General features: G+C 56.3%; 1 protein-coding gene across 1 annotated transcript in view; it reads left to right on the forward strand.

Moving 5' to 3' along the window:
* The window catches only part of RASGEF1C (RasGEF domain family member 1C), a 68,272-nt gene that overhangs the window by 20,433 nt on the left and 21,417 nt on the right, over positions 1–26,422 (forward strand). The window contains exons 2-4 of the mRNA XM_037136381.2: positions 23,092–23,274; positions 23,429–23,551; positions 24,667–24,804. Coding sequence (XP_036992276.1) covers positions 23,098–23,274; positions 23,429–23,551; positions 24,667–24,804 — 438 coding nt within the window. The 5' untranslated portion in view covers positions 23,092–23,097. The remainder of the gene's footprint in view (positions 1–23,091; positions 23,275–23,428; positions 23,552–24,666; positions 24,805–26,422) is intronic.

Below are 26,422 nucleotides of genomic sequence, written 5' to 3' on the forward strand. Positions count from 1 at the left end.
GCGCGTCTGACCGAGTTTTCCTGTGCAACCCTGCTTCACCAGCAGCTGGTTTCACCCCTTACCGGTCAGGCTGAAGAATTTGTTGTTAACGGACTTCCGAAAAGTTCAATTTTCCGTGTTCTGGCTGTGTTTTCTGTTGCTAATATTTAGCTTTCTCTAATCTTGGTTGTGGGAGAAGGCACGGCACATCCACCTATGCCTCCATCTTGGCGGAAGTCCTGATATTTTCTATATATAGGATTGTGTCACTGTGAAGAGAGATCGTTTTATTATTTCCTTTTAATTTGATGTCCATTATTGTTATTATTAATTATTACCTACTCTGGCTACAACTTCCAATGCAGTATTGAACAGCAGTGATAAAAGCAGGTATTCTAGTCTTGTTCCTGATGGGAAAGTTTTTAACAACATTTTGATTTCTTTGAGAGATATAGGACTATTTAACAGGTTATCTATTTCTTCTTTGATGAGATTCGATAATTTGTGTCTATCCAGAAATGCTTCCGTGTCTTCTAAATTGGCAGCTGATGGGCATGAGGCTGTCCCTGGTACTTTAGTCATCCTTTCGATGTCTTTAAAACATTTAGTCACGTCCCCTTTTTGTTGGCGATTTGTGCACGCTCTTTTTCTCCCGATTACTCTGCTCAGGAGGCTAATACAACTTCTCATCCTGCCAGAGAGCCAGCCCCTTGCTTTTTTGCTGCCCGCCACACTGGCCTCTGCTCTGAGAGTCTCGTTTGCTCTCCTGCCATCACGGTGGGTTTTGTCTGTCCTCTTCTCCCGGTTTTGTAAGGTGGGAACAGAAGTCATCCGTGTGAGTAGATGACTGAACGTCTATCCTTATTCTTCCAGAAGAGGCACTGGCTGCTATAAAATTTCCTCCAAGTGGCACTTGAACTGCATCCCACAGATTTTGATATGCTGTGTTTTTTTTAAAGTCAGGAACATTTTAGTGTATGTGTTATTTTTATTTTACCCATAAGTTATTTAGAAGTGTATCCTTTCGTTTCCAAATATTTGGGGATTTTCCAGGTATCTGGTAATAATATCTGAATCTCTTGGGGTCAGAGAACACACTTGCTATGACCTGAATCCTTTTAAATTTGCTGAGACTTGTGTTATGGCTCAGAATACGGTCTTGCATGTGCAGTGTGTTTTGCTGCTGCTGTGTGAAGGGTCCTGTCAACACCCATCGGGTTAGGTTGCTGGGTGGTGTTCCGCGAGTGTCCACCATCCTTCCTGATTTCCGGTCTCACGTTTTCTGTTCATTATAGGACAGAAGGGTGGTAAAGTCTCAGCTGTCACTGTGGGTGTCCTTCTTGCAGTTCTTGCTTCATAGATTTTTGAAGCTCCGTTATTGGGTGAGTACATGTTTAGGATGGTTGTGTCTTCGTGATAAATTGGCCCCTTTGTTATGATGAAATGGCCCTCGCTAGCCATTAAAATACGCTTTGTTCTGCAGCCTATTGTCTACTGCTAGTGCAGACGGATCCGCTCCTCATTTCTCACCATCCACTGCTGCCCCGTTCATGTCTTTTGTGTGTGAAGAGGGTCCTCGTAGACAGCATCCGGGCGGCTCGCGTGTTGCTATCCAGTCTGAAAATCTCTGCCTTTTAATTGGGTTGTTTAGACCAATTACATTTACTGTGATTATAGATTTTTTTTTTACTTAAATTGACCATTCTGCTATTTACTTTTTGTTTTGTTTGTTCTTTGGTCCTTTTATCTTCTTTTTCTGATTCCTTGTAGACTGTGTGTTTTTTGATTATCCCAGTTTGTCCCCTTCATTGACATTAGCTACATTTCTTTGTTATTTTACTGCTCAATTTAGGTGCTCGTGTTACTTTTCTGTTGCTTTGTACAACATCACAACAGTCTTGGCAGCGTAGCACAACACACATTTGTTATTGTCGACTTCCCATGACTCAGGGCCCAGACACAGCTTAGCCGGGCCTTCTGCTCAGAGTCTCACAGCCTGGGCCTGGCACCTCGTGGGCGCCTCAGGGCCCCTCCCACGCTCCTGTGGGGGTGGGGGAGGAGCTCCCAATGGCCTCCTTCTCCTCTCAGAAGAGTCTCCAGCCTCTAGACCTTCTTTTACAGAGCACACAATTAAGTCAGGCTGACCCAGGATAAGGTCCTTCTTGATGAACTCAAAGTCCATTGACTAGGGGCCCAAATTAAATTAGCCAAAGTCACCTTTGCCATATTACCCGAGTGGCATCATCGTATCCATGGGTCCCTCCCACACTCAAGGGAGGGATTACGCAAGGTGTGCGGGAATCTGGGGGCCGTCCTAGCACTCTTCCCACCACCGCACCCCTGACGTAGCCCGGTCTACCTCTCCGTGCATTGTGCTGCTACTGTGCACACAGCGTGAGGACCTTGCGCCCAGTCCTCCCATTCTGCTCAGCCTTGGTGCTTGTATTAATCTCCAAGGCGGTGTAACAAAGTATCATAAACTGGGATGATTTATAACAACAGAAATTCATTCTGTCACAAAGTCCAGACCGAAAGAGGTGACGGGGTCATCTCCCCGTGAAACCACCGGGAAACCCTTCCTCATCTCTTCCCAGCTCCTGCGGGTTGGCCAGAAGTCTGCAGCCTCCCTTGGCTTGCAGCTCCAGTGTCTGCCTTCATGGTCACATGATGTTCCCTGGGCGTCTGTCTGCCAGTGGCCATCTCCTTATGAAGACGCCAGTCACATAGGATGAGGGGCCCATCCTACTCCAGCTTGACATCTTTTTTAAAAAATAAGATTATTTATTTATTTATTTATTTATTTATTTATTTTTAGAGAGAAGGGAAGGGAGGGAAAGAGAAAGGGAGAGAAATATCAATGTGTGGTTGCTTCTCCGACACCCCCTACTGGGTACCTGGCCTGCGACCCAGGCGTGTGCCTTGACTGGGAATCGAACCAGTGACCCTTTGGCTCACAGACTAGCACTCAATCCACCCAGCCACACCAGCCAGGGCCTCCAGTGTGACATCTTAACTAATTACATCAGTAGTAGCCCTACTTCCAAATAACATCATATGTCGAGATGCTGGGGGCTAGGAATTCAACACATCTTTTCAGGGGAGACAGTCCAACCCATAATAGTGCTTATTGTTGTCATATTTTTTGTATTTACAGACCGCACACTAAATTATTTTTGCTTTGAACAGTTGATTACATTTTAAAGATCTTTAAGTAGATTTTAAAAAGGCCTTCTTTTCACCCATGTAGTTACTGTGCTCTTGATTCCTTAGTGTGGGCAGTGGGCAGCCTCGAGGCTGAGCCAGCCTGGCCTGCACACCCCGGGCAGCTGCCCCGACCACCAATGGGGGGGCGGGCCAGAGCGAGCCAGCTGGGTGTTGGGCCCCTGCAGACCTGGGGTCGGGCACGTCGGGCCCCCTCGTCTCCCTCTCCTGCGCTCAGTGCTCGGGCCCCTCAGGGTGCCGCAGTCGCAGGCTCTGTGTGAAGTGGTTTCCTCCGTGGTGGTCTCTCTTCACGCTCCTTCCCAGTTGAAGTTCAGGGTTAGTGAGTGGTGAGGGGCCCAAGGTGGACTTCTGGGCAGCCTTGCTAGCTGCACACTTCAAACGTGTGGGCGCTCCAGGGTGTGTGTTACACTTCAGTGAGAAGTTAAACGAAAGAAAGGTACAGCACTGTCTAAGGCCCGCCGAGAACCTGAGGGCCCCGGGCCGGCTCCCCGCACCAGCTCCCCACACCGGGCGGCCCCCTCCCACGGCCCGCCTGGGCTGCAGTGGGGCCTGGTGCTCCAGAGCAGTGTCCTCCAGGACAGGCCTCTGCAAACCGTGAAGTGTGGTGAGCGTGCCAGTCTAACCTCAGGATCACAGCATGTCTTCTCATGGCTTCGGGCTGTGAAGCCCTTCTTGGGGGGCAGTAACGGCAGCACCGGCTTTATAAAAGGGGCGTCTGCCGCTGCTCTGTGGCTTAGCACCGGGGCCGGCCGCCCGTGCCCCAGCCTCTACTGTGACAGATGACGTGACATCCATCATCCTGGCTTTGTCAGGCTCAGTGCTTGCACGTATTAGGATCTCTGCAGACCGACCTCAGCCTTGCCTCCCATGCTGCCTGGGGTCTCTGCATGGAGACCCTCTCAAGGCAGAGCCTGTCCCTGCCCCACATCAGTGTGAGTCTCGGGGAGGGGTGGCTGGGCCCAGTCCTGTCGCCCTGCACTCCAGCTGGGCAACCTAGCACAGGCCAGGCCCTCGCGCTCTCTTAGCCTCAGTTTCCCCTTCTGTGAAATGCAGGTAACGACAAACTGCTTTTCTGCAAGTCTTAAGTAACGAGATTTGCGGTTACGTGTTTGTACACCCACTGCCCGGGTGTTGGCCAAGGATGACGGCTCCACTGGCCCAAAGGCCACAGCCCAGGACAGCGACTGAACCCAGAGCCCTGGCCACAGTCGCCGCGCTGGGGGTGCAGACACATGTGTGTCCCCAGCCATTCTGACAAGGGCCCTCTCTCTTTCTGCTGGTGTGTCTGAGAGAAGCCAGAGAAAAACAGTGTGTTTCTTTGTCTTATTTTAACACCGATGACTTCATCATCCCTTGTTTTTCCCAGAAAAGACGATGACGCCTTTGCCAAGGTTCAGCTCTGAGTGCCTCCTCTCAGAGAAGGAATGAGAAGCATCTCAAAGTGGCTTCTTCTGCTCTGGGAGTTATTTTCAGAGAAGCAGCCCTTCTGGGTGTTACTCAGGCCCACGCCGGCTCGGCTGCTCCCCTGTCCCCGCCACCCCGCGGGCAGGCCTGGGGGTGCCCAGCCAGCTGCGGGTCACCAATCCTGCCCCCCGGACACCACCCCGCCCCGTGTCTGGGCCCCACACCTGTGCATCCCGGTCACAGGTCGCTGCTCACAAAAACTTTGCAAGTTTTAACTCAATCCCCCAAATTCAGGGAGATGTGAGGTTATTTCTGCCCTTTGAGATCCTCCAGGCCCTTGACAGACATCTCTGGCCACAAGGAAACAGCAGTGACCACTGGGGACCCCGCACGTGCATGCCCTCCACTTCCTCGGCCACTCCAGGTCCCCGGGAACTGACCGGGACAGCCCCAGGCACACATGGCGGGGCCCCAGGTCTGGTCTTGGTGAGAGGCCAGGGCAACACAGGCCGAGTGATCACCCGGCCATCTGGGCAGCGGGCCTGCACGTCTCTTGTCACAGAGAAGGGGGCCTCACTTGCCCCCTCAGCCCACCTTCAGGGGCCATGCACAGGACAGGGTGGGGTGGGCAGGGCCACACGGATGGAGCACTGACCCTACCCCTAACCCTAAAGATGCACTTATAGGGGGGCTGCTAGGAGCCCACGTTACAGCTGTGGGAACTGAGGTTCAAGCAGGAGAAGGGGCTGTGCCCCCGCCAGTGTGGGGGAGGGTGCCCAGCGAGCTGCACCCTGCCCACACCCACAAAGCAGGGCTCTGGGCCCCGCAGGCTTCCCCCACCCCCGGACCACTCCGAAATGACTCCCAGAAGCCCAGGGAGAAACAAAGCACTGATTTTCACTGACTGTTCCCTGGCCTTGCAAGAGCCTGGGAGGTGTTGTCAGGAGGTGTGAGTGACTCATGCAGCGCCGGGGGGAGGGACTGGCTCTTCCTGCCCCAGATTCAGAGTCTGGGGCGGTGCGGGCGGCGGCCCAGGCTGGCCCTCAGCTGGAGAGGGCAGTGGGTGCAGGCACAGCGCCACCAAAAACCAACCCCCGGCCCGAAGGGAAGGCCCCGCGCGGTGCTCCTTGGCTCCGGCGCTGCCCATCCTCTCCTCGCTGTCTGTGTTGGGCCTCCGGGCAAACGGGGTGGGGGTGGGGGGTTGGACAGCGAAGCGGCCGCTACTGATGCCTCCTGCCTTGCACAGAATCTGAACACAAGGCACCGCCCGGCACCGCCCCTCAAGTGGGAAGCACCGCCCCTCCACAGGGAGGCCCCACCCCTCCAGTGGGAGGCGCCTCCCCCAGCTCCTCCCGCACCTCCAGCGGTCCAGCCTCACTGTAGGGGATCAGCCGTGGGAGCTGAGAGCCCCAGGCTCCCACAGTGCAGAAGCTGCAGTGGTCTTCTCCCCTGCGCTGTGTTGGGTACTCCCTCCCTGAAGAGGTTAAGCCTCCCACTCGTAGGCTGGGGAGGGTCACAGGGTGCCTGGAACTGGGGACACGGCCTGTGTCTCACTGTGTGGCCCCTGCACCCTGGAACTAGGGCCAAGGCCTCTGACTCAGGCTGTGCCCTGCTCTCTGCCACTCAGGGCCCCCATCCTCAGTAGCCCTGTGTGGCTAGTGAAAGCCCCTTCTCCAGGTCCTCCCAGAGGAGGGGCCCCCATGCGGTCACCTCGACTGTACCTGCAGGAGGGAGGGGCACACGTCACAGCCAAAGTGAGGGTGGCTGAGAGCAGGGACCCCTGCCCTAGGGGCAGAGCCGGCTGCTGCCAGGCAGCAGCTACCAGCACCTAGTACGGGAGCAGGAGTGGGACAGGGCTGGGCATTGGTGCAGCACGGGCTTGCCCGGGTGGTGGGAGGCCGGGCAGGGGAAGTCCAGGTGGCTCGGTGGGGGACAGTGTGATGGGAAAGGAGCCCGGGGGCAGCTGCAGGGGGGCAGGGAGGCCCCGGAGGGGCGGAGGCCCCAGGGACAGGGTTAGCCTGTCCATGTGGGTCGAGGGAGGTGAGACTCTCATGGAGAAACAGACAGCGCTTTCATCCCTGGTCCTCCCTTCACATGACTCAGTGGCAAATGTGCTCTTCACACAGATATTCATTCTCCGAGAAAAATAACTGGCTTGTTCCCCCTCACAAAACAGGCCACGCTCTTTCCCAGCAGCTGCCGCCTGGCTGGCTGCCGGGAGGGCAGCCTGGTCACCACTGTCAGCTGCAGCACTGGCCAGGCCGCACGCAGCACTTCCTCCAGCCTCCTCCATCTGCTGCTGACCCAGTCACCTCCGAGTGACTGTCAGTCTTCCGTCTAGCCATCCATGCATTGATTCGGCAAGTGTGGAATGAGCCCTGGCCAAGGCGAGGGGGGCCAGCCATGAGCGGGACTGACAGAGGGAGCCACGGATGGGCTCACAGCCCGTGGGGAGGGCAGAAGACTGACGTAAACCAGACACATGATGACGACAGACTCAGATGCCGCAGGGACATGCGACAAGGTCCAGGTAGATGGCGGGGCAGCAAGTGCCCCGTGCAGCAGCGGTCAGGGAAGGCCTCTGAAGCAGGTGGGGAGGGAGGCGGCCGGGAGAAGGCCTGGAGCAAGGGCCCTGGGGGGGGGGGGCTTAGGCAGGAGCAGGCAAGCACAGGTACCCTCGGGGAGAATTCGGCCCAGCTGCTGGAAGGCAGGGCATGGGCGTAGCTGAGGGTGTGCTTAGGTGCGTTCCCTCACAGCCTCTCTGTGCTTCTGGGGGCTATTAGCCCTGCAGTGCACAGCGGGAAACTGAGGCTCAGGGCAAACACACACCACAGCCTTGCCGCTCCCATCTGCCATCATCCATCCCACTCTTACCTGGCCTCTGTCTCTAACCCCGACTACCCAGAGGACCCTTGTCACATATTTCCTCTGGTGGCCACCTACATTTTTGAAGGCTTCTCCTGGGAGGGGCCACTGCAGTTGGACCTTCACGGGCAGGGAGAGGACATCCTAAAAGGGAGGAAACGGTGGGAGCCTGGCCCTGGGGCAGGTGGGGGGTGGCGGTGGACGGCATGTGTCTGGGCCTGGCATGGTCTTGCATGCAGTTTTTTGAAAGACCAAATTATTTACTGAATAAATATATTTTTAAGGAGATTTTATATTCCCACCTAGATCAGTAGCATCCCTTCCCATAAATACAAAGTGGCCATAAAAATGTATGTAATAAAAGCAAACACTGTTGATTTTTAACAAGAATAAAATTGCAAAATCAAGGAGAAGCGCCCGCGTTCTGCTTCCAGGGTGATAGAAATGGCCTCGCCCGCTGAAGGCAGCCTGCAGCCCGACAGAGGGCACGATGGAGCCAGGACGCCACAGTTTTCTCTGCTGTGGTTTCGCAGCCTGAGCCCAGGGCAGCCTGAGCCCAGGACGGCCATCAGCCCCCACAGAGAAAGTCTGGGAGGAGCCCCCTGGTTCTGGCTCAGGGGGCCCCGGTGGGGTCTTGTTGCTCAGAAGAAGTGAGAAAACAGTCCATTTTAAAATATCTTCCGCCTGCTTTTTCACCACCCAGCCCACAAGCAGTTCTGAGAGAGCACCTCCTGGGCCCCGAGGCAGGGAGCCCCCTGCCCTTCCTTCTCTCTGTCCTGCCACTACCGGGCCCTGGGCACAGGCATGGCGGTGGGACATGCACAGCAGAACGGCAGAAGGAAAGCCCTCGTTTTCTGGCTGGAAGACTGAAAACGGGAGTCCCAGGAAACTGAAAAAACAAACACCATAGAAATTGTAGAAACAGAGAAGGCGGTTCACGGCCCCGGCTCATCCTCAGCCTGCAGGAGGCGGGGTCCGCCCCTGAACGGCACCCACGGGCACTGGCAGGCGAAGCCCTGAGCAGCCGGGCCCAGGGTCCCCAGGAGCTGGCCCGCACCTGAACACCAGCTCAGCAGTCGTGAGGCCAGAACTGGCCTCACAACCACCACCCGGAGAAGCCCCATGGGAACACCTGGCCCGGGCTGAGGGGGGCCAGTTGCCCGCAAAAGCAAAAACATAAATACTTTCCATGGGATTTAAACAAGAGCCAGAATTTCACAAGATAGTTTTCAAAATGCCCAGAGCACCACCCAGAGTTACATGACACGGAAAGAACTCGGGAAACTTCAGCTCTCGTGGGAAAAGGAGTGAGCTGATGCCGGCACCCACATGAAGCGGGTGTCGGAAGTACCTGGCACAGGTGGCAGAGCAGCTACTGTAACCACAACACACCGGCCGGTGGAGGCGAATGCTCCTGGAGCCAACACGCAGGTAGAAAGTCTCAGCAGAGAGGCCAGAGGCGTCAGGAAGAGCAGGCAGCATGGAGACGACAGGAAACGTCCGGCTGCACCCAGCGCAGGTCAGCAGAGGTCACTGGGGCTGAGCCACAGCGTGTGTGTGGTGGGAGCGAAAGGCCTGGCTGTGCGCCACCAGAGTCCCCGCTGGAGACAGGGAAGGGTGCAGGGCAGGAAAAGTATTTGAAGAAATGATGGCTGCAAACTTCCCTGTTTCGTGAAAGACATAGACCCACATATCCAAGAACCTGAACCAGAGCGGCTCCCAAGCAGAATAAAACGAGGAGGAGTTCCTCCTTCTTCCCTTAATGTCACGGGGCTGGGACTGAGAGTTTCTACCCTTCAGTCACTGAGCTGCTTTCCCTGGCCACCAGCCCCCATCCTTAGGTGTGTCCAAAAGTCACCCCCTTACCATAAGTCAGGTGTGGTCGAAAGCAGTTTGATACAAATGTCAAGACAGCTTTATTACACTTACTACTTAGGAGATGTCAAAGGTTTCAGGAGCTCTGTGCCAGGAGAGGAGACGAATATATTCACCATAAATCCCAGTGTCACAGAAGTCCCTCCAGGCATCCCAGCGAGCCCCAAGTGAGGGAGCCCGCCAGGTGCAGTGGGGGAGGCGTGGTCCTGGCAGGCAGCCCCGCAGAGGTGGCACAAGGTCCTGTTCTGGGGCCAGAGCGGTGCGCAGAAGGCGGGGCTGCGCCCGGTTCAGCTCTCCCGCCCTCCATCTGGTCTTTGGGCCCAGGCGGTCCCCACCCTCCCCAACTCCAGGTACCAGTCAGTATGTTCATCTGCCTCCCCCCACATCCAGGGCTGCATCCAGGGCACCAGGTATGAGGGTCTAGGATCGGGCACCCCAGGCTGCCACGGTGAGGCCCACACAGGTGAACCAGCTCCAGGCCCCAAGGGTCTCGGGGGCAGTTCCCACCTGGCCACTCTTGCTCCCCATGACACCAGGACCTCTGTGAGGTGGCCCAGGACAGCTGGCAGCAGACCCCCACCCAGGCCTCTCCTCCCCACCTCCCTGGGCACCTCCCTTGCAAACTGGCTCAGGCTCTTCTGCCTTCAGAGACCCCTCGTCTGCCTGGCTGTTTTTGCCTCCCCAAAAGATGTTCTGCCCTCCCTGCAGCCCCTTCCCCGCCCCCAAGCCTGAGGCATCTTCCCGGTCGGGTCTGTGGAGGAGCCTTGCCGCTGGCCCTCGACTCCCAGGCCCATGGAGCCTGGACATAAGCCTGTTTGCCCTTCTCTTTCTCCTGGGGCTCGGAGCCCCGGGGCTGTGCGTGTGGGGACCAGGGCACACAGGCAGGAAACTGGTGACTCTTTCAAGAGACACACTCTCCCCCCAGTAGCCCGTCTTCCAGGGGAGGGCCACCGTGGGCCTATTCGGTGACGTCACCACAATGTGTGACACTGTAAATAGCCGTGCTATAAATATGTATCTAAGTGTCAGCACGCCACGGGCCTGGGCGAGACATCGGGAGGGAGCAGGTGCCGCAGCACGAGACCCGCCGGGGTTCACAGGCGGGTTCCCTGCCCTGTGTGGATCAGGGATGGGCCTGAGGCCCTTCCTGGGGCAGGTATTCTGATCCTCCCACGCTCCCACCTCTGGGTTTCCAGCCAGAGGTCAGCTCCAAAGACACCGTAAAAGCTTCCCTTACCCTGTGGCACGAGCGACGGGCACACTGTGAATGGCTTTTCTGGAAGAGCAGCCAGTTTCCTCACCGAGGCAAAACCGAGGGGAAGGGGATGATGCTGGAGTCTCGTCAGCAGAGGGGTCTGGGTGAGGGCATCTCAGGGGTCTTTCCTGGGGGGCTGTGCTGCGGGGAATCAGGTGGAGTGATCCCAGGCAGCAAAGTGACGGCGAGAGTGTGACGCCGACCCAGGAGATGCGCCCCTAGGATAGAGCCCACCCTCGACACAGCCTGGAGAAGGGTATCTTGCTCACAGAGCAGTGTGGGCAGGGGTCCATGGTGGGGGGTCCAGGCCAGAGGCTCCTGGGGCCACCTGTACGTGGAAGGAAGTGGGCGCCCTCCCTGATCTGCCCTGGGCAGAGCCGAGGGCCTCTTGCAAGAGCAGCCTGGGAGGGGTGCTGGGCTGAGCCGTAGAGACCTGGGGGTCTGCAGGAAACACCTCCAAGTTGCCAGGAGAGACTGTCCTGTGGATGCATCCCTGTGTGCCCTCTGGGGGCCGTAGTTGGCCAGCCCTGCGTCCTGCAGGCAGCAGTCACCCAGGGCAACTTTTTGCTTTCAAGATTCTTTCCACTTACAGTGACGGAGCCCCAGCTCCAATTGGCACAAAAAAAAAAAAAAAAAAAAGTGGGAGGGGGGGTCACCGTTCCACCAGCAGGGTTAACTTCAGGTACAGCTGGATCTAGGTCTCACACCTGTGCTCGAGGCCTGTCCCTCTGCTCCCTCTCAGGCCTGCCCGTCTCTAGGAGGCAGGAGGGGGCTGGACAGCCTCCACTCATTCATCTGCTCACCCCCCAGTCCTGCTGGAAATAGAGGACTGGGAAGGCAGAACCAGGAGGTCAGGGAGAGTGGGAGTAGCAACAACAGCAGGGAGCTCTGGGCAGCCTGAAAGCAGGTGGGTGAGGAGGCGGTGACAGAGAGCCCCAGACTGTGGATTCCCTCAGGGGAGTGGCTACCATCAGAAGTTACACCCACAGCTCCTCTTCCCATTCCCCCCAAACAGCTCCCCAGGTCTCCCCACAGTGAGCTTGTCCTCAAGCCCCGTCCTCTCCCTCCGAGTGTCTGGTCAGCTTCTTAGTGCCGTCCGGCAACCAAGGATCTCCAGACATCTGAGGAAGCTTCCACCGTGGCAGATGGTGACCAAGACAAGTGGGGGAGCCAACCGGAGGAAAGAAAGGCAATGCAGGAGGGAGAAAACATCTAATCAAGGTTGTCGACCATATATATACAGTGAGGAAAGTGAAGATGCTGAATCTGGGAAAAAGGACCCAAATGTCACCCATCGAAAAAGGAACATTCAAAGGGAAAATAACTTACAGAAATTTTAAAACATGACAGCAGAAACAAACGGTAGAGCTCTGGAAGATAACACTGGAAAACTCCAGAAAGCAGAGCAGGAGAGTTTTAATAGGAGACAAGGATGAAAAACAGAGCCCAGGCCTGTGAGTTCTGACAGGGGAGCGCGAGTTCCAACCAGGAAAGGAAGGACAGGAGTCGTGAGGGAAGGACGCACGGCCCACTGAGGGGCAGCTTCCCGCCGCAGAGGCCGCAGAGGCCGCAGAGTGCTCCAAGCAAGGGAAGGAGGAGGCCCGCCTCCGAGCACGTCACTGGGGAATTTCAGGTCGCGTGGGGTGGGGGTGACCACCCGCCTTAGTCTGCCTGAGACCGAGGGGTTTCTCAGGATGTGGGACGTGGGTCTCAACCCGGGAGAGTCCTGGGCACATCAGAATGGTTGATCCCCCCCACCAGGAGAAAAACAGTTTCACACAGTTCAGCAAGAAGCCAGAAAGCAAGCCTTTGAAATTCTGAAGAAAAATGATTTCTCATTTAGAATTCTGTACCTTGCTGAACTGTCAATCATACTAGTAAGTAGGATGAGAATATTCCCAGGCATGTAAGGCCTCAAAAAATGTAGTTCCTAAGCACCCTTATCACGAAGCTACTAGAGGATGTGCTCCAACAAAATGAAAGAGTAAAGCAAGGAAGGAGATGACAAGGGACCCCTTGGTGGATGGTGAGAGGGGGGTCCCAGGATGGCAGCCTTGCCCTGTCACCTCAGAGACAGACTGGCACCAAGACCCCTACTTCCATTGGGCCATCTTCTGAACCCAAGGACAGATGCCCAGGAGAACCTGGCCCAGATCCTCATGAGGACGCTCACAGCAGTCCTCAGTTTCCCTGAGAGCTGTAGGGGGGCCCCGCGGGCTCAGGGGCAGGGAGCACAGAGCAGTCCCCGCCCTCTGACCGCCCCGCTGCTGCATGTTCAGCGCATAGTCCACATCGCAGTCCTGCCAGGTGCCCCCAGTGCCCGAAGGCGGCGAACCCTGTTCCCCAGATTTGCTGGTGACCTTGCTCACAACTTCCACAGAAGGGGCCTCATCACCTCCCAGAGAAGCAGAAGTCAGACCGCACCCCTGAGACTGGTCCACTCACCCCCTCCTGGAGCCTCCATCTGGTGCGTGCAGGGCTGTCCTCTCCCTTCGAGACTGGCAGAATCTCATTTGGGGAAAGACACACAGGTAGAACTGAAAAGAAAAGCAAGAAAATGATTAACACCAAAGTCAGGATGGCCATCACCCAGAGGTGAGGGACTGAGGAGTCAGCTTAAGGGGGGTAAGGTACATAAAGCATTTTAAGGTATTGGTAATGCTGTTTTTATTGACCTGAGTAGGAGTTCTCAGATGTTCATGTTGATTTAACAATAAAATCACTATTATTTAAATTGTAGACCTATTTACAGACTTTTTAACTTTTTGAAAAGTAAAGAAAGGAAAAGATACTAAGGAAACATCTCTCCAAAATGTTTTCCAAACAAAGCCAAGGATTCACTCTGACTGGATGGTCTGGGTCCCACTTCGGGACAGGAGGAGGCGATCCTGCAGTCTCATTGGCCAGGACCCAGGTCCCCCCCGCCCACCCTACAGGCCTTCAGCCAGTGGGCAGAAGTGGTTCCAGGAAGCAAGGGAGTGTGGCCATTGGGCAGCTCAAGTGGAAATCCTTTGGTCTGCTTTGGGGAGCAGTTGGGCATTATCTTTCGATTCCCTTTAAGGACTGGTGCTCTTCAGCCTAGTGTGTGTCCTTCCAAGTGTGTCCTCAGGACACAGTCGTGGGTGTGGACAGAGTGTGGGAGCTGATTCCCTGTGGAGCAGAAGGGGGGCCAACTTTTCACTCTTTGAAAAACCCTCTATATTTAGTTACCCACCTGTGGTAGGTCTTGGTGCCACCAACCTGCACGCCACAGATTGCCTGCAAGCGCTCTGCAGGGCCCTGCGCTCCCTGAGCCCTGGAAGCAGCAGGCTCTGGCAGCCGGAGCTGAGGGCCAGATGGAGCACAAAAATAACTTGGGCCCTTCCTTGCCTCACAGCCGAGTCTGCTAGGAAGCCTCCAAAGGCAAGGCCACGTGCACGTCCAGCCTGGGCCAGCAGAGCCCTGGGCTCAGGCCTGCAGGAGACCCCAGCACCTCCTCGGCACCCCTTCAGACACCAGGGAACAGGGAGGAGCCCTGTGTGGGACCCAAACGGGAATGAAATGAGTGTCTTAGCACCAGGCTTTGTCAGGGAAGGAGAGGAGGAGGACCGCGGGGTGTACGGGGACGTGGACAAGAAGCTGCCACACTCACAGTAGCCAGGCCTGGGCCGGCACAGTGCAGGTCCCACACAGGTGGACCCCTCCTCCCTAAGGTTCCTGCGAAAGCAGGAAGGGCTTGGCTGTCGGTCTCTCCTTCAACTGAATCCATCATGAGCTGGCCCCTCAGGGGGCTTCCTGCTTCCTGGAGGCCAGGACACACCGGGGCTCCCAGTATTCAAGTTGCCCTCCCCAAGCTCCCGCACCCTGAGTTGGGCTCCCCTGCCGGGCCTCTGGGCCACATCTGTCTTCCACTTAGCCTTTCTTAATCTCCTGTCCCAGGGCCAGGAGCTGCCTGGAGTCAGGAGCCCAGGGGCCAGGGTGCTAGTCCCCAGCTGCTCACCTTGTCCCCCCACAATACACTTTACAGTCCAGGTTCACTCACCTGTGAGGTGAGAGATCATTTCCATTGTTGTTCCCACAAAAGACAACAAAAACAAAAGACACAGGAAGCATAACGCAGAGTCTGTTTCTTCTCCAAACTGTAAACTCGGGGGCTGAGAACCCATCTGGGTTGGGCGGAGCAGGGGCTTCATCCAGAACCCTTGGAAACAGCCGCAAGTTCAGCTCCCTCTTCCTCAAGGACCCAGAGAAGCAGGTCCAAGCAACCTGCCCACTTGGCTCTCCCAACAAAGCCTTGGGCCCACCGAGGCCCCAGACAGCCTACCTCGGGAAAAGGTGAGGCAAGCTTGGCATTCTGGCCTCTTCTCAGAGCTTCTGCAGGTCCTGCACAGATACAAGCAGAACTGACCAGAGGCCAAAACGTGGGCTCCAAGGAGGCCCATCAAGGCCGGGGAAGGAGGAGGCCTGGGGCTTTCAGGACACCTGCAGGTTCCAGAGCTGGGTGGTGCCCATCCTCCCAAAAAGCTGCAGGACACTAGCAGCATCCTAGGAAAGTTCTCAGCCCCTCCCCAGTGCAGCCCTGGTCCAATGGAGAGAGAGAACAATACGAGATGCTGATTCTCACCAGTATCATTTCTGCTGGGAAGTTCTGTCCCATGCATTATGACAAGAAACGAGAATGAGGTCTAACCACCAGGAAGGAAGAGATAAAATTACAATTAGCTGCAGACAAAACTGGCCTCTGGAAAACCCAGGACTGTCAAAACTAATAAGATATGAAGATCCACATACACACCCAGCAGCACTGTTCAGTTAAGGATACAACAGGGGGCATCAGGGAAGAGAGCGGAATGGGGAGCACCAGGACTCTATGTCCAGCTGGATGACGATCGAACTGGCAGAGTCCGTCTGCACTCCGGAGCCTCGTCACAGGCGTGCTGCTTCCAGAGAAAAACCTGAACCGAAATCCAGTTACCTTTGGTCTTAGCATGGTAGTAACTACCCACCCTCCCCACTCAGCCTTGCGGCAAACAGCCATGCACACAGCTTGCAGGTGCCAAGGTGGGTGTAAAGACCCTGTTCTCCAAATACTGGGGACCTGAGCTCTGATGCTCTTTGCTGTTCTGCTTGTGGGGTTGCTGACGTGGAGGCAGGCCACCATAGCTATGATCTGCATGGGCCGAAGGGGCTTCCTGGGGGCTTAAAGGGCCAGAGCCTTTTGGTTTTGTCCTCCTTCTTTTTCCCCATTTCCTCCTTTTAAGAGCCAGGATTATAACATTCAAAAGCAGCCACATATGGGAGAGGGGTTTCAAAGTTACTGCCCACTGTTCATGGAAAGGTACAAGAAAGAAAGAATCCCAAAGACCTTACGCTGACACCTCAGGCTGATGCCCGCATAGAGGTGTTGTACCACAACTTAAGAAACTATATCCCAGGGAAATCTGATTTCCAGAGTTAACCACATCATGAGAGTCAAGCATCGAGTTTCCAACAACAACAAGAAAACCACAGGCACACAAAGAAACAGGAAAGTGTGGTGCACGGAAAAGAAGGGACAAACAGGAACCGCCCTGAGGAAAACCGGGTGAGGGACCTACCGGACAGCGGCAGCTGGCCAGCTCGGAAAACTACACATGAATGAAAATAGAAACAGTGATAAAGAGATGGAAAACCCAAAAAGGAATAAAAAAAATTTTTGTTATGAAAAATTCACTGGATGTATTCCAGGAGATTTGAGAAGATAGAAGAAAGAATGAGTGAACTGGGAAAGAGAGTGATTGAATTTACAGTGCGAAGGACATTGTGAGAGTCCCAGAATGAGGAGAGAGAGGGAAATGGGCAGAGAGATTATCTGAAGAAATAATGGCCGAAAACGTCCCAAATTTGATGACATACATGAATATAAACATCCAAGAATCTCAACCATCTTCAAGTAAGAGCAACTCAGAGATCCATGATGAGACACATTACAATCAAGCTGTTGAAAGACAAAGACAGAGAATATTGAAAGTAGCAAGAAAGCAGCAACTCATCACATACAAGGGACCCTCAGTAAGATTGTTGGCAGGTTTCTCATCAGAAGAAAGCTTGGCAGTCAGAAGGCAGTGACTGGTTAACACATGGGAGGCGCTGAAAATGAATACGTTGCCATCCAAGAATCCTATGTACTACAAAAATGTCTTTGAAAAAAGGAGAGAAAAATGAAGACATTCCCAGATATACAGAAGCAGAGTCCATCGCCACTAGTACATCACACAGAAATACCAAAGGGAGTCCTTCAGGTTGAAATGAAAGAACACTACTCATTACCTCAAAGCCATGTGGAGCTATGAAGGTCTCTGTTAGATAGATATGTAAGCAATTAATTATAAAAGTAAGTATTATAGTAGCTTTGATTTGTAACTCTGCTTTTTGTTTTCTATATGATTTGAGATTAATGTGTTTTTAGGCAAATAATGATTAGTTTATGTTTTTTAATACCAAATGCATAAAGACATGATTCTGTGACGGCAGAACCGCAACTGGGTAGAGGCAGGGTTTGGTATGTTATTGAAGTCAAGCTGGTGGACCTTCAGACAGGGGTGCTGTAACCTGTGTGTGGGAAGCGTGATGCCGTGATAACAATGAAGAAAACAGCTGCAGAACACACATATAGGTAAACAAGAAAAGAACTAAAAAATTTCACAACAAAAAAATTAATTAAACACAAAAGAAGGCAGTCACAGGGAATAAAGGACAAAAATCTATAAGGCACATAGACATAAAATAGCAAAATGGCAGAAGTAGATCCCCTTAACAGTTATTACCTTAAATATGAATGGATTAAACGCTCCAGTCAAAGAGACAGAGATTGGCAGATGGGTTTTTTTTTTTTTAATTATCCCGCCCTGGCTGGGTGGTTCAGTTGGTTCCAGCTTTGTCTCATACACCAAAACAGTTGCAATTTCATTCCCAGTCAGGGCACGTATCGGGTTCTGGGTTCAGTTCCTGTCTGGGGTGCATACAGGAAGCAACTGGTTGATGTTTCTCTCTCACACTGATATTTCTCTCTCCTTCCCTTCCCTCTCTAAAATCAATAAAAACACTTTATAAAATATATCAAAAAACTACAGGAAACTCATTTTATACCCAAAGGCAAATATATTAAAAGTGAAAGGGGAAAACATCCCATGGAAATAGTGCGGGGCTAGACTCATAGCAGAAAACAGACTCTGAATCAAAAGGGTAAGTGACAAAGTAGGACATTATATATTCAGGCTCCATACAGCAAGAAGATATACCTATAAACATTAACATAACGAAAATCAGGCCATCCAAAATACAGGAAACAAGACTGTGAGCTGAACAGAGACAAAGGGGCAGTTCTACGATAACAGTCAGAGATTTCAGTGCCCCTCTGTCAATGGCGATAGAACCACCAGGCAGAAGATGCGCCACCAGGAAGCAGATGGTTTGAGTCACACGCTACGCCAGCGAAGCCTGAGACACGGACATGCAGGGCAGTGTCCGACAGCAGCAGCACGGGGCACGCTCTCTAGGATCAGCCGGGTTGTGCTGGGCCGTGAACCAGTCTCCACAGACTCACACACACACGTCAGACAAAGCAACTGCTCCAACCACAGCAAAGGAAGGTAGGAACTGGAAAATGTACAGATGTGCGGGAACTAAACAAGCCTCTCTTAGACAGACAGGGGATTGAAGGAGAAATCCCGAGGGGAATGAGAAATCCTCAGTGACAGACGAAAATGAAGACACGCATAGGAAAACTCTGGGATGCTGTGAAGAGGGTACTTCATAGCTGTAAAAAGGTCTCAGATGAACAGCCTAATTTCTTTTATCCTCACCTGGGGCTATTTTTTATTATTGACATTTTGAGAGAGAGAGGAAGGGAGAGAGAAAAACAATATGAGAGAGAAACATCAATCAGCTGCCTCCCATCCATGCTCCCACCAGGGATTGAACCCGCAACCTTTTCATTTACAGGACAAGCTTCCGACCAACTGGGCCACCTGTCCAGAGCCAAACAACCTAACTTTTAAGGAACTACAAAAAAAAAATTAAACCCAAATCTAGCAGAAGGAAGGAACCAATAAAAATTAGAGATAAGCAGAGACTAGAGAAAATCAGTAAAGCCTAAAACTGGTTCTTCAAAAAGATTAACAAAGTTGACTCACCTTTGGCTAGACTGACAATTAAAACAAGGAGAGAGACTCAATTACTAAACTCAGAAATGAGAGTGGGGACATAACTTCCAATTCTATAAAAGTAGAAAAGGATTAGAAGGAAGTGCTATGAACAACTGTACAAGAACCAACTGGAGCACCTGGAGGAAATGGGCGAATTGCTAACACACCGGCCGGGATGGATCTTCACCTCTGCCCGCGCAGCGGTGCCAGGTGGTGGCTCCTCCCACTTTAACCACCGAAGCATCCGCCTTGCATCCTCGACACAGTTTCCTGCGTGCCACCTCCCTTCCTCGTGCCACGGCCCTGTTTGTGAGACCAGAGTCACCAAGGCCGTCATTTCCACTGCGGCAGGGGCTCTACCGGTGGGCATGACGGTGTCCTCCTGCGTTCTCCTCAGTCACCACCCAGGGTGTCCTGAGCTCATGGTCACTGCTTCCAGTTAGCACCCAAGCAAACTCCTCTGCATAGCTTTTCCTCTTCAGATAATTTTCTTGGGGTAAATTTCCAAGGACAAGGTCCAACACAAGGCCTATACCATTCAAGGGGGCTGAGACGGTGCACACCCCCACACCAGCGCTTAAGGGCCAAACAGCACTGACGTTTTACGGAGGCTTGTTCATGCAATGGGTATAAAGTGGGCACCCACTGAAGTCACACCATGCACACGTGTGTTCACACGCAGAGCCCCAGGCCCTGGCAGGGCAGAGAGTGTGACCTTGAGGTGGTGGTTTCTTGGGTAGCCCCCAGCTCAGGCCCCTCCTGCACACAGCCCAGGTGCCCAGCCCAGGTGCCCAGCCCAGGTGCCCAGCCCCTCCCGGGTTCCCCTGCGGCCTGGGTCACAGCAGCACGGGTCAGGGACTGGAGATCTCAAGCATTTTCAGCTGTGACAATAAATACTTTTCCATCATCATTGGCCTTTTTTAAAAAATTGTGGTGAAATACACCGAACGTGAAGTCTACCACCTTCACCATTCTGAAGCATGCAGGTCAGCTGCACAAAGGGCGTTCTCACTGGTGTGCGGCCACCACTCCATGCGGCCCCAGGCAAACTGATGCTCCCTCCCCAGCACTGGGTCCCTCATGCACCATCTGTGTCCGAGACCCTGACCACTCCGGGTGCCACAAGTTCACAGGGTCACGCGGTATCTGTCTTGCTGTGACCGCTGCGCTTATTGGCTTATTCCGCTTATTGGCTTATTCTGTGCTTGTCTGGCTTATTCCGCTGCGCACAACGTCCCCCAGGTCCTCCCATGGTGCAGCAGGGGGCGGAATGTCCTGCCTCTTTAAGACAGAATTACTCCGTTGTGCGTACAGCCCACATTTCGTGGATCCACCGACAGACACTTGGATTGCTTTCCTGGTGGCTTTTAAAAACCGCCCCTGGACACCCAGACGTGGGACGCTGACAGGCGGTAAACTGACGCGGAACCAGGACACTGTCCTGCTGTGGACACAGCTCCAAAATGCAACGTGAGTGGAAGGTGCCCGAGACACACACGTGCTGCTCGCTCGTGGAACAGAAACAGAAAAGAGGGAAGATACAGGCAGCACTTGTTTGTCCTTGTCTACAGAAGCTCTGGAAAGACCGGAAGTCATAAAGGCGGGGACTGAGGGGAGGGGAGGGGCGAGCCGGTGGGGCCTCCATCTCCACCTGCTGCCTCCTGCTGCATCCCATACACCAGGGCCTCCTGCCCTCAGTCCCCAGCACAGAAACCCCCACCCCAACCCCTGTCTCTGTCCCATGCAGGCTGGAGCCCCTGCTCGGAAGGAGGAGGCCAGCTCAAGCCCCTGGTAGCCCTGGCATCGGGGTGGGCCTCCCTACCCCCCACCCCCACACCGCCCAGCACACCTAAGGGAGAGGGGAGAGTCGTGGCGGGGCACTGCCAGGCTCTGGTCTCACCCACCCTCTCTTGAGGCTACATCCAACACAGGGAGCTGGCCCCGCTCTCCCCTCCCCTGCGCCCACCTGCAGAGCACAGGCCTCTGGATGTGCCTCCAGCTCCGGTGCCAGGTGGTGGGCCTCTCTACACACCTCACCTGCTTGTTGCCTGCCTTCACCGCCAGCTCCCAGGGTCCTACTGGGTCCCCAGGGCCTGAACGGTGCCAGCAGTCATTCAACACCTGCACACACATGGGAGTGAATGTCCCTCAGCAACAGTGAAGGAAGCCAGAGGCTGCGACTGGGAGACCAGCTTGTCCTTGGAGACTCAGGCCTGGGCCCAGCCAGGGACACAGTGGCTAGCTGGACATCAAAGGGACCTACTGCAACCTGTCCACTCTCTGGGCATCCCTGCACATCAGGAGGGTCTGGTCCCTCCACCCCGGCCCCCATCTCAAGCTCATTGTTCCAGGGCACAGCTGGGTCTGTGCCCCCAACCCCATGTGCCCAGCACCTCACACCCAGCCCCACTGCCAGGCTGGACCAGAGGTGCTCAAGGAGCTCCCCAGCTCGTCCCTGAGGGGGTGGCGTCTGGCCGTCACAGAAAGTCCCCTCCCACACCTCTGCAGACCACCTTGCCCTGCAGAGAAGTTTCCAGAATCACCTCCACCCCTGCCACTGGCTTGCCCTTGAGAACACTGGCCCAACGCCACAGGGAGAAGCTTCCGGGTGTCCACCTGACAGGCTGAGTGTGTTCTGTCTTGTGGAAGTGGACTCAGACACGTGCCCTCCCCAGAGCTGACCATCACCCCTGGATGCCCACCCACCGAGATGGACAGGGGGTGGCTTTATGAAATTTTACAGTTTCAGCGGCTGAAACGGAATACTTAGTGCTTTGCCAGGGAAGTGCAGATAAAGCGGGGGCTGTCCCAGGGCCAGCAGGGCCCGGGCTGCTGTCCACTCTGGTTCCCATGCCCTCCAAGCCCTCTTTGGGCTCCCTCTGACCCCCAACGTCCGCTCCCACTCTCCGTGTCCCTCTGTCTCAGGGCCAGGCCACCCAGGGGCAGGGAAAGTCAGAAACGGACCTGGGACAGGGTCTGCCATGGGGACAGCAGGGCAAGGCCAGCTGGGCGACGGGGACGCGGACCTCCGGAAGGCCCCTGTGGTGAGCCTGCAGGATTCCACGGTTAAGAGTGTGGGGGCGACTCGCCCTGGCCGGGGTGGCTCAGTTGGAGTATCATCCCACACACCAGAAGGTTGCAGGTTCGATCTCCAGTCTGGGTGCACACAGGAAGCAACCAATGGAAGGTGCTCTCTCACGTCGATGTTTCTCTCTCCCTGCCTCTGTCTCTAAAAGCAAAGAGAAAAAACGTTCTCAGGTGAGGGGGGGTGAAGAATGGGGGTGACTTAATTGCCCAGCGTAGGTGACAGTTAAGCAGCCCCAGGCTGGGCCAGGGCCTGTGGCTGTGCAGGCGGGGGCAGGCCCCACTCAGGAGGCCCCCAGTGGTTGGTGGTGGAGCCCAGGGAGGAAGCCCAGGCCACTGCACACTTGGGGAGGACGCCGGCTGTGGGCCAGGCCCAGGTTAGGGTAGGGCCAGGTCGAGGACTTGCCCTAGCCCCCACCTGGTGCAGGTTTGGTGAGAAGTTGCCGGGTGACAACCGCAGGGGGCCTTCTCCACAGCAGGCACCACCAGCACTCAACATGGTGACAGGGAGGAGCTGCTGGCTCCCACTAGAGGTCAGGCCCACTCTGGGAGGGAGGGGCGGGCACTGCTACAGGGAAGCCCAGAAAGTCCAGTGGGGAGGAGGCGTGTCAGCTGGGTCCAGTGGATAAAGGAGCAAAGGTGGTGGGACTGCCTCCTGTAGGAGGGAACAGCCGGACGGTCACTGGGGCCTAATTGGAAAGAACCTGGAGCACCAGGCTGCACTGGAGACCCAGCTTCAAGGGGCCCACGCAGCAGCGGGGTGGGGGGGTGGGGGCACAGAGCAGCTCAGGCACACAGAGCCCCAGGCCCACCCACTGACCTAGGAAAGGGGCTCTTTCCTAGCCCTATATGGGGACAGGGTGGTGCCAGCAGGGACACTGCACCAGCGCAGGGACCCTGGGTGAAAGAGCCTCCAAGCGCTACAGAAGTTCTGGGGTTGCACCTGAGGCCCCAGTGTGTGGGTCAGGCCCATCCCTCATCCCACCTGTGGCCAGGTGGGGCCTGACACAGAGCCCCGAACGGGGGTGGGAGTGGACTCATGAAAGAGCAGGCCCGGCATGGCTTGGCTGAGAGTGGGGAGAGCTGGTTCTGGGGGGGGGTGCTGTACTGTGGGCTGGGGGTCCCTGGCAGCGCTCCCGGGAGGTGATCACTGGGAGGCCAGGGCAGGGCCCACCCAGCCGGGGGCCCAGGGGGCCGGCAGGCCCCAGCTTAGGTGTGCCCACCTTCTCCTCACCCCTGCAGGCAGGCATGCCCTGGACGCTGAGTGCCTCCGACATGGTCACCCCAGGCAGCCCCGGCCCACCCCCCACCGAGCCCACAGACAGCAAGCAGGCCGAGCAGCCCCTCCTGGATGGGGCTCCATCGTCAGCCTCCCTGGACACCCTGATCCAGCACCTGGTGCCCACGGCCGACTACTACCCTGAGGTGGGTGGCCCACGCAGTGCAGGGAAGGGGCTCTCCTCCGCGGGCGTGGGGGAGGAACAGGTGGGGGTGGCCTCGAGGGCGGGGCGGAGATGGGAAGAAGCGCACGCCCTCCACACCCCAGCGCACACACACCACTTTTCTCCGGTATCCCCAGAAAGCCTACATTTTCACCTTCCTGCTGAGCTCCCGCCTGTTCATCGAGCCCCAGGAGCTCCTGGCTCGAGTCTGCCGCCTGTGCATTGAGCAGCAGCAACTGGACAAGCCGGTGCTGGACAAGGTGAGGGCCGGGCAGAGTAGAGGCCTCTGCGTGTGCCGGCACTGCCCTGACACACCCTCACGCGGCCAGCCCTCAGAGAGGTAGTGGCTGTCCCCGCTGTCCTGCGGAGAAATCCAGTGGAGTTTTCCGACTTGTCTGAGGCCCAGAGCCAAGGCAGACTTGGGGCCTCTCAATTGGGGGCTGTTCTCTGGTGCGCATGGGGGCCCTGGAGCTCACACCAAGGCCAGACCCGGCCCCCCAGAGCCCCATCCTGGGACCCCTGCCACCTGAGATGGCCCTGAGCACCGGATGGGCTTCCTGCCCCTGGCACAGTCCTCTCCAGCCTTCCCTTCCCATGGCCCCCGGGCCGGGGCCGGCTCATGCGGGCTGTGACTACGTACACCTGTGTCAGCGGGGCTTTGCTGTTGGTGGTGAAGCCCAATTACAACTGGCCTAAGGGAAAGGGACCCTCTCGGCTTCTGGAACTGCAAAGTCTCGAGTACCACTGGCTCCAGGGGGTGAAAGGACCTCGACACAACACCGTCTGTCCCTCTCCCACACTCTCCCGGGGCGGGGAGCTGCACTCCGCTCCCCACCCCGGGACCAGCCTCACTCTGCAGGGGCAGGTCCACCTGCACGAGGACCTGCAACCCTGCAGCACCGGGGTCACCACCTACACTTCTCAATCCCGCTTCTCAATCCCGTGTGGCCCGGTCTCTGCGGCTTCGCCTAAGCCACGTGACCATCTGTCAGCCAGTCACCGAGATGGTGGGCACGTGCCATGCTCTGATTGGCCAGCACTGATGGGGGGGGGGGCCCACTCCCGCAGCCCTGGGGCGGGGTCTGCTGCCCAGAACCCCACCTACTGGGAGTGGGGATTGGGGAGACTCCGAGGGCTAGCGAGATCTGCTGCCACAAAAGCGGGTGGGATTCCTGGCAAAAACAGGAAATGACTCCACCCCCAAAGTACGCGTGCCCCCTGCGGTCAGCCCCCATCCTGTGTCACCTGCCATTGACGCCCACCCTGGGCAGCCACTGTCCGGGAAGCGCAGACAGGCGGGGAGTGGCTGGGGCAGTGGCCGCCGTGGCCCCAGCAACCCTCAGCATGCGTGGGTGCCCTCGGCCTTGCCTTGCAGACCCGGGTCCGGAAGTTTGGCCCCAAACTACTCCAGTTGCTGGCCGAGTGGACAGAAACCTTCCCACGGGACTTCCAGGAGGAGTCAACCATCGGGCACATGAAGGATGTGGTGGGCCGCATCGCCCCCTGTGATGAGGTAGGTGAGCCAGGAATGCGTCACCCCACCCACGCCCTCAGCCCCTACTCTGAGCCTGCTCCCAGGCTGTCCTCAGGGCCCTGGTCTCCCAGCTGCTCACTCACCAGAACCTCAGCCCAACTGGCCCCATCAGGCAATGCAGGGCTGGCGGAGAAAGCAGGCCTTGCTCCCGGCCTGCCTCTTGTCCGCTGGCCTGCCCTGCTATCCTCACTGCCAGTGGGTGCCAGGTGAGGGCAGGCCTGCTCCTGGACTCCCGCAGTGGTGTGATCAGGCCCGCCTGGCAGGTACCTCCCGGGCCTGGGGCACAGAGGCCTCCCTCCTACCCATGCAGCAGGCAGGACTGACCAGCAGCCAGTGCTCCTGAGAGGCCTGCAGCCAGGGCAGGGAGAGAGCGCCACGGGGCAAACCCAGCTGACAACACTGGTGCAAACAACAGCCGTGGGCAGCTCCCTGGGGCCCTGCAGTAAGTTGTGGTCCAGGGCAGGCAGGAGAGAAGGCCCCTGCGGCTCGGATCACACGGAGAGGAGACTGCTGTTGCACTCTGGTGTCTGGGGAGGCAGCCTGGGAACTGCCTGCACCCCACACCCTGCCCTCGCAGCTGCCTTACTGCGGGGGAGGCGATTGAGGGTCTCCAAGCCTCACTTTTCATATGGGCAACAAGAGGACAGAAACCCCCCAGAACTATGGTGAGACTGCAAAGAAGGGGGTGAAGCCTCTGAGCACCTCTAGAAGAGAGGCCAGCGTATCAGCCTCTGAAGAATTGCAGTGTGGACATCGCTCCGATGGGAGGGAGAGGAGGTCAGGACTCGAGCAAATCAGTGCACTGGGAGGAGACCCCGTGGCAACCTGGCAGCGAGGGATGGGCCCTGGAGTGGGTCTGCCCCTGGCAGAGGCAACCACATGGGACACAAGGGAAAACTGCAAGGGCCGCCCAGGCCACGGGCAGCCACGAAGCCCAGGCCTACCTGGGGCTCAGAGAGGGAGGCTGTGCCCTGGGGTCACTTCACACAGCAGACAAGTGACTTTGCTGTTGTAGGCACCTGATGACAAGTGAGGGTCATCTCCTTCTCCCCTGGTCCATCTGGGAGTCACGGTGCTGGGTTAGGAGCAGCCGGGAACAGGGCCAAGGGTCGCTTGATGACTGGATGAGTCTAGGGGGCTGTGGGGGGCAGGAAGGAGAGGTGCTGGATGGCTGCTCTGAGGGATGGGTGGAGGGGAAGAGATGTCTGAGTAGTTGGATAGGCAGGTGGACCTGTGGGGTGGGTGGATGTGGAAGGAATGATGGGCAGCTGGGAGGGCGGGGTTGGGTGGCCAGAGGGAGGGATGGTGTGTGGATGGGTGGAGGGGCTGGTGGGTGGGAAGGAGAGCTGGCCGATGCCAGGATGGAGGAAGGATGAGTGAGGGAGGTGGTGGGTCTGTGGTGGCGACTGTCAAAGGAGCAGCAGACAAAAGTGGACGGGGAGAAGGGGTGGGTGCAGGGAGGGCGGGCGCATGGGCGGATGGAGCAAAGGCTACAGAAGGGGGTGAGAGCTCCGTCTCCTGCTCCTCCCCCCGCCCCCCGGAGGCCTTCAGCAGTGGTGAGGTTGGAGCCACTGACAGGACAGGACTGTCGGCCCTC

Source organism: Artibeus jamaicensis, unplaced genomic scaffold (genome assembly GCF_021234435.1).
Source record: "Artibeus jamaicensis isolate MK-2021 breed Jamaican fruit bat unplaced genomic scaffold, CSHL_Jam_final scaffold_286, whole genome shotgun sequence".
Taxonomy (NCBI): domain Eukaryota; kingdom Metazoa; phylum Chordata; class Mammalia; order Chiroptera; family Phyllostomidae; genus Artibeus; species Artibeus jamaicensis.